This window comes from Melanotaenia boesemani, chromosome 8 (assembly GCF_017639745.1).
Source record: "Melanotaenia boesemani isolate fMelBoe1 chromosome 8, fMelBoe1.pri, whole genome shotgun sequence".
Lineage (NCBI taxonomy): Eukaryota > Metazoa > Chordata > Actinopteri > Atheriniformes > Melanotaeniidae > Melanotaenia > Melanotaenia boesemani.
The window spans coordinates 33,858,280-33,872,604 of NC_055689.1; the positions used below are offsets into that span (position 1 = coordinate 33,858,280).

General features: G+C 39.2%; 1 protein-coding gene across 1 annotated transcript; it reads right to left on the minus strand.

Annotated features, from left to right (window-relative positions):
* Positions 1-222: 222 nt before the first annotated feature.
* On the minus strand, positions 223-5,132 carry LOC121645001 (immunoglobulin lambda-like polypeptide 1). Its single transcript, XM_041993276.1, has 5 exons — positions 5,033-5,132; positions 3,314-3,438; positions 2,596-2,698; positions 982-1,281; positions 223-858 (listed from the first exon to the last, which is right to left on the minus strand). Exons 1-5 carry the CDS (start codon positions 5,130-5,132, stop codon positions 572-574), a joined length of 915 nt encoding a protein of 304 aa, XP_041849210.1. The 3' UTR covers positions 223-571.
* Positions 5,133-14,325: the final 9,193 nt, after the last annotated feature.

The following is a 14,325-nucleotide window of genomic DNA, read 5'->3' on the forward strand; positions in this document are numbered from 1 at the left end:
TAAACCCTCCTGTACAGACTTGGATTTGGAGAATATTTTCTAATCTCTATTGTGATGTTTTAATGTTGTTCTACGTTTTTACATTGGGAATTATTTCTGTCGACTTTGTGCAACTTCATGGTGTTAAAAGATTAATCTTATCCGTATTATCATTAATATTCTTATAAATAAACCCCATGGAGTGAGGAAACATATTATGACATGCATAGAATCATGTTATGATTTAATATAAAAAAAATCTTACTTTTCTTCTAAAAAAAATCTCTTTATTACAAAAAACTGTGCAATATAAAAAACAGAAAACTGGAAGAAAAACTAAAAATGATCAGACATGTAAAAGACAGAAAGTATGTCAAGATCAAGCTTTCCTTCAGAATTTACACTTCATGATAGCAAATATAAACCTTAATAAATGGATGTAAATTCTGAAAATAACTGTAAAATCGGCATAAAAAGAGAAATTTTAAAGCAACTACAACATGTCATAACTAACATTTGTGAATCCTGATCAAAGTGATGAATGAGATGAATTGATGAGATTTGATGGAGAGAAAAGTCCAGCAGAAAACAGTCAGTCAGCATATGTGCAGTTGGTGGACGGTCCCTTGTTTCTGAGGATCATTAGCAGAGAGAGTCCACAGCAGTACACCAGACTCTTCACTATCAGCACTGTGGACCGCAGCAAGAGCAGCTTCACCCTCAACTCAGACTGGAAGGACACTGACAGCTTCACAGGGTGGAGAACAGGAACAGAGGTTGCAGCTGGATCGGATGGTGGAAATATTTCTTCTTTCTGAAGTGGAGGAGTTGTTTCATAAACTGGTGGAGGAGAAGCAGGTGGAGAGGAAGCAGGAACCTCTGGAAGAGAAAAATGTTGGAGTTACAGTGAGAAATGTCAGTCCTCTGCTCCTCTGCTCTCTTTGACAGCGTCTCCACATGAAGCTGAATCTCTGCTGAACACAGTCTCCAAGCCTTCATTACCTTGTTGTGTTTGGGCCTCCACTGTTCCCCCCTCATGCTTGACGTAGCAGATGTATTTATATCTGCTGAGAGCATCACCATCAACCACTCTAATGACGGCGGATTGTCTGGACCCTCTGAACTGTCCCTCAGCAGGGAGCAGCTCCTCCAGAGAGCCGTCCTCCTTCTGTCTTTTCCAGGAGAACTGGACCAGAGGAGGAAACATGGCTGAGGCCAGACACAGCAGGGAGCTCCTCCCCTCCTGGTGGACGTTGGATTCAATGGGGCAGACGTTCACCACGGGCTTCACTACCTGCTCCTCTGAAGTTTGACAGCACAAAGTTCACTACATACACTGGATTCAGCTTCATATCACACACACTCATCACCTCATGGCAGCAGGTGGACCACGTGGAAATCTTCTTTAGAAAGTCAATAAAACGATTTAATAACATGTTTATGTTTTTATTGATGACATTTAAATGAACCCTTTCATGGATGAATTTTTAAATAAAAATGCTTCATGTTTTTCACTTAGAATATTTTACAGATGTAAACAGTGATGCTTTATTTCTTCATCATATTTTACTTTTTATTTATTTTATTTACTTTATCTGTTGTATAAAAATTTTAAATCATAATATTTATCATATAATACATTTTCTTTTCCTGTTTATCACTGAAGCAAACTTGTTAATTACAATGTATGAAAATACAAATATACTGTCCTCCCCCATGAATAAACTAGAAAATAGAATTTAAATAGACGTCCACTGTAGTGGACACTATGCATGAAATAGTTAGAATATGATTGAAAACTATTTATAGACAATATGAGACAATACAATCACATTCATCCAGCAGTTTTAACCAGCAAGTTTTCGAATGCGAATGAAGAAGAAATTTGCTTTAAATTGTTTAATTAATTGACTTTACTAATAAAACACAAACAAGTAAATTATAAATCTTTTATATGAATCATTAAAGGTAAAATTTCAAATGAAACATTTCTGTATGAATTTTTATGTTTATTACTAAAAGTTTTATTTTTCTGCTTCAGTGTATTTATTCTTATGTCCAACATGGAATTAAAGCTCTTATAACATTAAACTGTTACTTATATTCTACATTGAAATTTAGATGAAAATTTTCAAGTTAATTTATCAAAATGTAGATTTTTATTCCACTTTCACGTTTGTTTTAGTTTCTCTTTAAAACACAGTTTTGTTCACATGTTAAACAATTGACCTTTTAATTTCTTAAAACACATTTTTCAAATGACAATTAATTTAGTTTTGTCCTCTACAGAAAATTTGAACTATTTTTAAAGCAATAAAAATCTATTTTCCACAAAAACCAGCAGATGTCAGAGAATTACTGAGAAGATGAAAAAGTAAATGTTTGTATCATGACTAATATTTGCAGAAATAAAGAATAAGTTTAGTTGTTCAGTGAGATTTGAACATGTTTTCAGGAATAATTGAGCTTTTCTTCTGTAACAATGGCTGCATGATGAATTCTCTACTAATGATGAAAAAAACTAACATGTAAAGCCTGAAGCAGCAGAAACTGACTTTAAACACATTTTAACTTCTACAAGAAAACAAGTGAAGGAAAAGAAATGTTTGTTCTTACCTGTTACATACAGTTTAGTCCCAGAACCAAAGATGAAATACCACCTTCCTCCACACGGTGAGAAAGACTGGTACAAAAACCTGTCTGCTGGTGAACGTGTCAGCTGAGGTGAAGGAGTTGAAATGATGAAGCAGGATCATATTTCAGCTCCATGATGTGTTTCTCCAATGTTCATATCAACATGACTGTCTCTTCTTCTCTTCTCTTTTAGCCACACTAGCAGCATGGCTCTGATGTTAATGTCAGTCTGTTGGTCAGTCCACTACTTTAGTCCAGATGGACTGGATCTGGACTAAAGGATGGAGGGATGGATTGACATGAAACCTTTAACAGACATTCTTGGTCCCCAGAGGATTAACTTCATGAAGGGACTTTGTTGATTCTGACTTTTTATCTAGCGCCACCATCAGGTGGACATTTGTGGTTTAGATTGAAATATCTCTGTTAGGGTTTGTGGAAAGACAGGCAGGAACCAGGAAGGAGCAGACAGCGGATTCTGTAAAGCGTTAACAGGTTTATTTTAGTGAATCCAGAGTCTTTGGACCGCAACTGAGGCAGGGGTGGTGGCAGGGCAGCAGGCCAGAACGACAGCTTGTGGTGGGTCCTTCAGACTGGAAAGTGGCACTCTTCTGTAAAGGTAGGTAGACAGGACAAAAAACGTTACGAGTAAGACTGTACACAAAAACTCAAACGAATCTCTTAATGGCCGGTGTTGTACCACTAGTGTAAGGCAATCTGGCGACGAGTGGACTGCAAACTGGCTCTTGTGTAAGCTGGCAAAGCCAAACAGCAGCAGGTAAGGAGAATCTCCAGTTAGCACCACCACTATGCCCAGTAGGATCTCTGAATCACAAGTAGCAAAAACAGAACATGACAAAATAACAGCAAAATACAATCCTGACAGTCTCAACAGCTATTGGATGGATTGCTGGTTCAGATGTTCATGTTCCCCTCAGGATGACCTGATGACCATCGTCTTTTGTTTGTAGTGTTGGTGTGTGGGACGGCGAGGAAGCTGCCTAGGCCGTTGAAATGCCCTTTCTGACCTGCCAGTTGGAAACTAATTCCTTTAGATTATTATAAATAAACTTTTTTAATTTCAGTATTTTCAACCGGTGGGTGGTGGGCTCTCTTTTGCCTGTGAAGGCCACGCTCTTCAGGGAGTGACGGGAACACTGCTCTGCCCGGAGAGCGTTACTAAGGCAACAATCAGGAGAAGCAGAGGCCCTTATCTTTACAGATAACTCACACCTGGAAACCACCACTTTTGCCTTCAGTGTGTTAGAGAGGGGAGAGGTTTTAGTTTTGAAAGAAGTTTGACATCTGAATCTATGCCTGACTTTGACTGCTATGACACATATGATATGAAATGATGTTTATAATCAAGGACTGAGTCTATGGACTGCCTGATCAATACTCAGTTATATTTTTCTATGCTTTATGCATTACTTATTGACATTTTATACATTCTTTTTCACTTACTCATTTACATTTTATCCTTAGATTCTAGTGACATTCATTAGGTTTTGCTTTTAATTAATAGAACTACAGCCTAATTGTTATTATTATTCTACAGCTTACAGACAGTGCATTCACAAACAAGACACAAACAGAAGACAGGGTTTCACACTACTGGGAAAATAGCAAGGGACCTTGAAACAGGTCTGGGTGTCCAAGCAAGGGAGTTATTTCATATCTACTCACTCCAAGCAGAGCAGAATTTCCCAGTAACTCAGAAAAATTATTAAAGAACAGCCTTTGTGTAAAAATGTGGGAACAGACAGATAACGGGACAGGGAAAAGTGTCTTCTTTTCCTTCAGCTCTGATGCAACCCAGGAGGAGGGTCCACCTTGCAAGATACCCACATATTCTGCTGATGGAAAAATACTGAGAAGGTTGGTTTAAAGTTGTTTTTTCTGCTGGTGGGAAGATACCAGATGGGATGGACTTGAGTTGTGTATATATATTAGTGATAATTTGAGAAGAGGAGATTTTTTTCCGGCATATTTTTGCGGAGATTTTTGGGGAATTTTTGTAGATAACAAACAATAGAAAACTTGAATAAAAGGGTTATAGTTAACTTCGGTTAGCTTCCCAACCAAACTCATTTCTCTTATATTTTTCTACATCCACTGAAGGGAAGAGAGAGCACCACGATGAACAGGTAAGCCCCAGATTCCCCAATGCCCGAAGAGACATAAGAATTCGCTAGGTTATTACTTCGATACCAGGTAGTGATCCTGCAGGGTGATAGTACGGTAGCTTCATACTCCTAGACCCAAAGGTTGGCTTATCTACCAGAATAACTCCTCAGGCCTATCTCCGCATGAGCGGACGATAATAATCAGGAATTCTAAAGGGGTAAAATTGCTTGTTTCCGCGCCAAAAGAATCGAGGTGGAAAGGTTCGCCCATCACTTCGCGACTGGAGTCTCACCGGTCGTTAAAGATCCAAGAGAGGAAGCAAAAAGACGTGAGCCTGAAAGGTCGATCAAAGAATTGACAATAGGGTTAATATTCGTCAGCGGCTTCGACATGCTTCTGAAACCGGACCAGACCGGACAAACAAGGGTGGTGGCAGCTTAAAACATTTAATAACGGAAACGGTAGTTATGTGTCACTAAAGGCAGCTTTGTCAAGGTGTTTAGATCCCTGCTTTGGTGATGAATGGAACAGGGTAACTTTTTCTGAAAGGAGACGATTGCTGAATGAGACTGTGTTTGGGAATGCTTTCTGTAGGTTGGTGGCTAAAACATACCCTTCTGTAGATGACCATACCCGGGACTTATTGGCTAGAGACCATTTTATCACCCATTTTACCACCGGAGATTTCCGTATTAACCTTCATGCAGCAAAACCTAAAACTTTAGAATCTGCAATTCAGCTGGCTGCCGAGATGAAGCTCCTTAGAGTTACGCTGAGTCAGGCGGAGTGGGCGGAGTAGATTCTTATGTGTTAGTGGATAGTGGTGCGGACCATTCAATCATTCCCAAAGAGTTATGGATGGCAATCACTAAGGGGTCAGGAAAATTGATTGACAGAGTTTTTAGTTGTGGATGTCCCCTCCAATGATATTTTGTTTTGATTTCTTGTCCAAGTATGGGGCTGTGGTTTATTACAAGGAAAGGGTTGTTCGGTTGATGGGCAAAACCATACCTCTCCTGTTCCATGAAGATCTGGGGAAACCTCAGACTGTGGTTCTAAAATCTGACACCACAGTCCCAGCGTGGAGTGAGGTTATTCTTCCGGGCATTGTCACAAGTCCTTTTGGTGAGTGTGTGGAGGGTCTGCTTGAGCCTTCAGCTTCACTGTCTGATCACTGTGATGTTGTGGTGGCCCGAGTGGTATGCCGAGTAGAGCAGGGGGTTGTTCCAATTCAGGTTATTAACGTTATGGATGAGGAATTGACGTTGAGAGAGGATATGAAAGTCGGCACACTGTACTCGGATGTAGAGGTGTGGGATGGGTTAGAACAGGCTGAGGGGACCAGGGGTCAGGAGTCCTCTTGGTCTCTAGATGACTTGTTTAAGCAGTTGGGACTGAATCAGAAGGGACTGGAAAATTTTGAACGTCAAGCTGTCCAGAATCTGTTAAATAAGCATCTTTCTATTTTTAGCACTGGTGATACAGATTTAGGAAGGAACCCGCTTGTAAGACATACAATTGACACGGGGGACGCTAAGCTCATTAAACAGCACCCACACCGTGTCCCTCTTCATTTACAGGAAGAGTGTGCAGAGCACATTAGGCAGATGCAGGCGGGTGGTGTTATTCAGCCTTCCTGTAGCCCATGGGTTGCTCCGGTGGTTCTTGTGAAGATAAAGGATGGAGGCCTGCGGTTCTGTGTTGATTACCGTAGGCTGAACGACCTCACTCCTAAGGATGCTTATCCCCTCCCCAGAACTGATGATGCTGTAGACAGCTTACATAAAGCTTGCTGGTTTTCTACCCTAGACCTTGATAGTGGTTACTGATTAGTTACTGATTTTTTAAGTAATTAAAAAAAAAAAAAAGAATTTGAAACGTTGATCATCTGATCTGAAGTGTATAGTCATTCATATGAACTCAGTACTTGGTTTGAGGTGTGTGTTCAGGGTGAGAAAAGGATCCAAGCGTGGACACAATGTGTGTGAAAATGTTTATTATTTAACTGGTGATGAGCAGCAGAACGAGGAGGATGTGGCAGGCAGGCTTATGGTTCTCAAAGCTCAGAGAAATTAAAGGGTGAAATACCATTAATTGGCCTAAAAGTCAATGATAAGATCTTAATATAGCTTTTTCAACATACTGGAACCAAAGAAAAGAGGATAAAACAGGAACAGTGGGCTCTGTTTTCTTGCTTCTAGTTAAAATAAACCCTGAAGCAAATGTCAATAACAAAAACAAATATAACAATCCATGTTCCTGTCATTCATCGCTGCACATTCAGGGAAAATCCTGTCAGGAATAATGTCTAATAATTGCATCCCTCACCACAGGTCCAGTCAGTCCCTCATTCTGTCAGAATGTCGGAGGTTGGTCCGGTTTCTCAACATGAGGCTCCGGTGCATCATTAACATGATCACAGAGAGGGACATTGTGTCTTTGTGAAGACGTTCCCAGAATATCCACAATATAGTTGTTAACATAGTATTTTTATGTTTGTTGTGGCTCCGATGGGAAGTCATACAATTATACATAGAAGTGGATGTAGCTCAAAAAGTTTGAGAACCTCTGTCTTATAGGATGTATTTTTGGAAGTCTGCCGTAGTTTCCTCTAAGTATTAAATAAAATACATGATTCAGCTATTTTTCTAGAGTAAAGATACCAGTACCATCACCAGTATATGATGCAACTATTTCCCACGTTTATCTAGATACCAGTACTGTGATCATATGAGCAAGTCCATCAAGTGTCGTTCTTTCTCTCATTTTTAAAGGTTTCCATGTTCGAGGAAATATTCTGTGCTGCTGTGCTGTTTATTGATGTGGTGAACAAATAGTCCATGAAAATATCACTAAATCTGTCATTTTTTCATTTTAATATTAATTAATGATCATGTCTCACCTCTATTCCTCTCTGTCCTTTTATCAGGATCCCATCATACGCTGTACATTGTTCAGGAGGTTAACTAGACCAAGCAGTCTTCTAGTTTCCACTGAGTACTACATAGAATAATGAAACTGGGAGGATGGTGTAGTTTAGGTTCATTAGACAAGCACATAAACAACAACAAGACAGTGAACAAGGACTGTCACAAGAACGTTTCTTTTCATTTATAGATGTTTTCTTTCCATCAATACCTGGAAGTTCAGTCTTGGCTCAAAATTCCCAGGATGGTTTTTTGTCCCAGTCCAGCCCTGATTACAAAGATGTTTGTTTGGTGACTGCTTAACATTTAGCTGTGAGACTGGGTTGAGTCATCACAGTCTGGTTCTGATTAAAGTCACACAGATGTGAACGCTGTCCAGTTTTCCTGCTGTCAGCTCACACAGCTCAACCATGAATAGCTTCCTAACCTCATCAGTATCATTAACTTCTCTGCTTGCATTACGGGATAATATCTGGTTCTGGAGCAACGTTACTCAAGTCAGTCATGGAAATTATATCTTAAAACATTGAGTTTACAAAGCAGTTTACCTTAGATCATTAGCTTAAATAAAGATAATTATCAGTTACTGAAAGTGAAGCCTGTTTCCCAAGCTACCAACCTGTCACCCTTTCCTGTGATGGTCAGGAACAACCCAGTAACCTCCAGGAAGAGTTCTGCTGTGAAGTGGAAGCTGCTGGAACATCAGTGTCTACAGTCAAGTTTATCACAATGAACTGTTCAAAGTTTGATGGTCAGATGAGACAAAGACGGACTTGTTTAGTTACAACGAGCTGATGCATGTTTGGAGGAATGAAGGTCAAGAATTCAACCCCAAGAAGACTGTAGTAGTTGTTAAACATGGTGGTGGTAGCATCATGCTGTGGGCTGTTTTCCTGCTCTTGTCTCAGTCAAAATGCTCTCTGGGTTCATCCTCTGGGAAGCAGAAACATCCACAGGAAACTGAAGGACATCTGTCCAACAAAATTAGCGTCCTGATAAGCTGCTGCTAGCAGGACAGATCAGATCTCTACAGGCCTGTTTCCTGTTTCCTGTTTCCTGTTTCCTGCAGACACGTTGGCGGTTGAGCAACCAACAAACAATTGGTGAATAATTAAACTGTGACAATTGATTAAGGTAAAAAATCTGGTGATAAGGGTCCAAAGAAGAATCCAACAGCTGAGGAAGTGGACAATATTAAAAAAAGGCCTTGACCTCATAACGGAGGAAGTGTCTGCTGTATGGCAGCAGTAAAAAAGTAAACTGGATCTGGTCGAGAGTGTGAAGGCTCTACAGCAGCTGAATACCAAAAGAGGTTAGTGTATCATGTATTTGGAAAGCTGAGTCGTGGGTCTGGAGCAGTATCTGAAGAAACAGAAGAAAATACAAAACACCTGGACTACAACCTGCAAAACCTTCATTAAACTTATCGGATCATCTGAGGAAGCCAAGGTGATTTATATTAAGGAAAGTTGAACAACTGGAAAAGTCCAATGACTGACAGAATCTGGTCTACAGCTAGAGGAACAAAGATCAGCATGAGTGAACTGCTCTGGACTCTGAGGTAACTAACAGAACTAAACTATGACAACGATGGAATTCACTCTATATCTGGGGATTCAGTCTTTACACAGAGGATAAGTTAAAATCATCAGTTGGAGCTGGAAGTATTTCAATATACTGATCCCAACATCATGGATGTGGAACAGGATTTAGATCCAGAAAATAACTTTTTAGCTGCCATAAAAAATAATTACTGCTACTACACAGATGATCAATACAACCAGAACATTGACTCAGGGAGTAAATTATCACCTCTGCATTTTAATTGTAGAAGCTTATATGCTAACTTTAATAATATTAAAAGCTATTTACAAATGTTTACTAAACCATTTAGTATAATAGTATTATCTGAAACATGGATGTCTATTGACAAATGTATAGACTTGGAATTAAATGGCTATGAGCTCAGGTATAAGAATAGACTAAATAAAGGTGGTGGGGGTGGTGTCATGTATGTAGATGCATCTTTGAACTTCAGGGTTTTGGAAAGAATGACATCTGTGACTAATAGCTTACGTTAATACTTAATAATTGAAGTCTTTATGGAAAAACAAAAACATTATTGTTAGCTGTGTGTACAGAGCACCTGGGTCAAGCATTAATACATTCAGTGTGTGGATGGAAAGTGTATTTTCAAAAATAGGTAACAAAACTAGTTTTGTGTGTGGGGACTTCAATATTGACAAATTGAATCCCAACAATCACAATGGTACTGATGCATTTATTAATACAATATACAGTATGAACTTATTTCCAAAATTCACTAGACCCAGCAGAATCATGTCTCATTCTGCCATTCTGATCATATTTTCACTCATGACATTAACAATAATGTTATAAATGGATTGTTAATCAATGACATAAGTGACCATCTGCCAGTGTTTCCAGTTCATGACGTCAAGTTACAAGAAAGAGTCAAAAAAGCAAATAAAATATAGACAAGTAAGAACTGAGGAACACACTAAAAATTAATTACTATGAACGAGAGAGAATGCTGTAACGCGAGGCTCGGCGAGACTTGGCAGAATCAACATGGCGCGCTACTGAAAACAAACAAACGCCACAAGCTAACAGAGAAATATTAAAAAAAAAAAAAAAAATTATATATTCCAAACCACACTAACCCGGTCACTCTGGATCACATCGAAGAAGATCTCATCAGCCCAACGGATTTCATCGAAGAAAGCTTCCAGCGGATCATAATGGGCAAGCCTAACGCTGCAGCGACGGCCTCTTACACACACACACACACACACATACACATTTATATTAACAAGAAGCATCCAACACTCACTTTTTCACCACAAGCATGACCATCCTTAGATTTATCACTTGGAATGTCACGGAGCTGGGACCAGAGAGAAGAGACTAAAAATCTTTAATAGATTAAATGATCTGCAGGCAGACATTGTGTTCTTACAGGAGATTCATATGACAAAAACATCAGTGAATGCCCTCTCTACAACCCAGTTTCCTCATGTTTACTCAGCCTGTTATAACTCCAGACAGAGAGGGGTAGCCATTTTGATAAATAGAAAAGTAACATTCACAGAAATCAGCGTTATGACAGATCAAGAAGGGAGATTCATCATAGTAAAATTATCTATTCAAAATATGAAGTTATGCTTAGCTAACTTATATGGCCCAAATGTTGACAATCCCTCCTTCTTTCACTCTTTCTTCACATCACTTTCAGAACATTCAGATAGCACACTGATTACAGGAGGGAATTTTAACATGGTTCTGGGCTCAGCTGATAGATCTAGTAACACTGTAAATCATTGAAAATGGCAATCCACAAACACTGTAAAACAATATATGGAAGATTTTGGACTTTGCGATATATGGCGGTCTTATCACCCTAATATCAGAGAGTACACCTTCTTTTCCTCAGTTCACCATTCAAACTCTAGGCTAGATTATTTTCTGGTTAGCAGCTCTTTGGTGAGATTTCAGAGACCCAGATTCACCCCATCACTATCAGCGACCATGCCCCAGTTTCCTTTACTTTGAGGAACATGAGAATCACACCACCGACTAAAAGCTGGAGATTTAATACAGCGTTGCTTAAAGATCCCAACTTTATCAGCTACTTCACAAAAGAATGGGCTATATACTTAGAAAACAATGACAAACCAGGAGTCCCAGCATGTGTTCTGTGGGAAGCAGGGAAAGCGGTAATGCGAGGCAAAATCCTCTCTTTTGCATCACATAAAAAAAGAAAGAAAACTCAAAAATATTAGAATTAGAAATAAGAATTAAATCATTAGAAGACGCCTATGGTGCTTCACCAGATGAACTAACGATGAACCAAATAAGGAAGGCTAGACTGGAATTAAATAAAATAATCAACAAGAGAACAGAATTTCTGGTGCAAAGATTACGCTTGGAGACATTTGAACACAGTAATAAATCCGGAAGATTTTTAGCTAACCAGTTAAAAATAAATAAGGAAAAATCTACCATATCGGCTGTTAAAGATTCAGTAGGTAATATTACGCATGACCCAGATGCAATAAGCAACATCTTTAGAGATTTCTATAAAACTCTGTATACATCACACTTAGATCCATCAGACAATGATATCCATCATTTTCCTAACAACATAGATCTTCCAGGTTTACAGCAGGAACAAGTCACGGCCTTAGATTCCCCCCTGGAGGAGCTACATGAAGCCCTTAAACATATGCCCTGTAAAAAAGCCCCAGGTCCAGATGGCTTCCTAGCAGAGTTCTATAAAGAATTCTGGTCAACACTGGCCCCAACATTTTTCAAAATGGTGACACAAATAAAGGAAAATGGTTACTTACCCCCAAACATAAACTCTGCCACCATTACTGTACTATTAAAACCAGGTAAAGACCCTACAATACCATCTAGCTACAGACCCATATCACTGATAAATGCAGACCTTAAAATAATTTGCAAAGCATTAGCTGGAAGGTTAGAGAAAGTAACTCCTCTCATTATACACCCTGATCAAACAGACTTTATAAAGGGCAGATATTCCTCTGTTAACATGCGGAGACTAATTAATATAATAGATTATTCTACCATCAATAACCTGGAAACAATAATAGTTTCTTTAGATGCAGAGAAAGCTTTTGATCGTGTTAACTGGAAATATTTACTAGCTACTTTAAACAGATTCGGCTTTGGACCACTGGATTAAAATCTTATACAGTTGTCCTAATGCGAGTGTTAGAACAAATGACCAAACCTCTCCAAGTTTTAATCTACAAAGGGGTACCAGACAAGGTTGTCCACTATCTCCCTCACTTTTTGCTATATTTATTGAACCGCTAGCTGCTGCAATTAGACAAAATAAAACTATTAAAGGCATTCAGTCCAAAAATATATTTCATGAAATAAGTCTTTATGCTGATGACGTTTTACTATTCCTCCAGAACTCACAAACCTCTCTATCTGAAACAATCTCACTAATTAATAAATTCTCATCACTCTCGGACTACTCCGTTAACTGGTCTAAGAGTACAGTTCTACCCATCAACTGTAGCTTTCAAAATCTACCCAACATCACCTTAAAATCAGGTAACATTAGATACCTGGGTGTAAATATTCCCTCCAGGCTCTCAGAACTAACAAAACTTAATCACACTCACCTTCTTAAGACTATAGAAGATGATCTTGCTCGCTGGAAATCTCTACCCATTTCACTCATGGGGAGAGTTGCCACTATAAAAATAATGGTTCTAACCAAAATCAACTATTTGTTTTCTATGATTCCTATGGAACCCCCCTCTGCCTGGTTTAAATCGCTAGAATCACACATCTCCCGATTTCTCTGGAAAGATAAACCACCCCGGATCAGTTTAAAAACTTTACAGAAGCTGAAAGATAGAGGAGGATTAGACCTGCCTAACTTTCAACATTACTTCCTAGCTAATAGATTGCAATATGTCCTAAAATGGCTCAAACCTAGTCCACTAGATGACCTGTGGATAGATATAGAACAAACATTTTGTGACAATTTGGAAATTTCTGATCTTCCTTTTTTCAGCTTAAGTATAAAAAAGCAAAAGTGCTTTAGAAGTGTCAACATCAGCACTTCTCTGACAGCCTGGTGGGAATTTCTCAAAAAAACCACTTCTCAGTAAAACCATGTAAACTTACACCCATCTGGAACAATCCTGATATTCTACTAAACAAAAATATGCTAAACTTTAACCAATGGATTAACAAAGGAATTAAATACTTTGAACATATTATCCATAACAGAAACATTTTATCTTTTAATACACTCTCATCACAATATGGGATTAACAGCAACAGATTCTTAGAATATCAACAGCTCAAAACCGTAATACACACAAAATTCCCCCTTCACCGAACAGACCTGGAACTTCCTCCAATAGTAGCAGATTTTATGGACCTCTGTATCCCCAAATAACTTTCAAAAATATACAGATTAATGTTAAAAATAGATGACTCAAATTCCCTACCTACTTAAAAATGGGCGATAGATTTATCCATCAATCCTAGTCAACCATTTTGGCTACAGATATGTCTTAATGCCTTTAATATGACAGACAGCCCAAATTTACAACTCATACAATACAAAGTCCTCCATAGAACGCATTATACAGGACAGAGGATGTTCAAGATGGGTCTTAATCACTCAGATATCTGCACACAGTGCACAGGTAACACAGCAGATGATTACTTACACGCTTTATGGCTTTGTGCACCTGTCCAGAAGTTCTGGAATAAGGTTTGTGAGGATTTATCAACATGGGTTAGATGTAACATTCCTGCATGTCCAAAACTTTGTTTACTGGGTGACCTAAGTGACATTAATATAGACACTAACAAAGCACATATGGTCCTCACAGCCTTATGTATCGCAAAGAAAACTATTCTAGTGAACTGGAAGTCAGACCCCCAGGGTCTGGGGGCTGCCTCCCTCCAGCTCGGTGGGCCCTTCCTGGGCCTCGGGGGGGGCTTGGTCGCCCTGGGCATGCCATCGGGGTCGGGCTGATCCGATGCCGGGCAGGTACCCTTGGGATTACAATGTGTCCGTTGGGTCTAAGGGAGGGGTAGGGGGAAGGGGGGCGGCGGGGGTCCTGGTGGGCAATGG

Excerpts from the sequence above, each read along its gene's own strand:
- LOC121645001 (XM_041993276.1), bottom strand. The coding sequence starts at position 5,132 with ATGTCGAAGCCGCTGACGAATATTAACCCTATTGTCAATTCTTTGATC. Across the intron at positions 3,439-5,032 it reads TCTTGGATCTTTAACGACCG|AGATCCTACTGGGCATAGTG; the intron begins GTGAGACTCCAG and ends CTTGTGATTCAG. Across the intron at positions 2,699-3,313 it reads CAGATTGCCTTACACTAGTG|CTGACACGTTCACCAGCAGA; the intron begins GTACAACACCGG and ends CCTTCACCTCAG.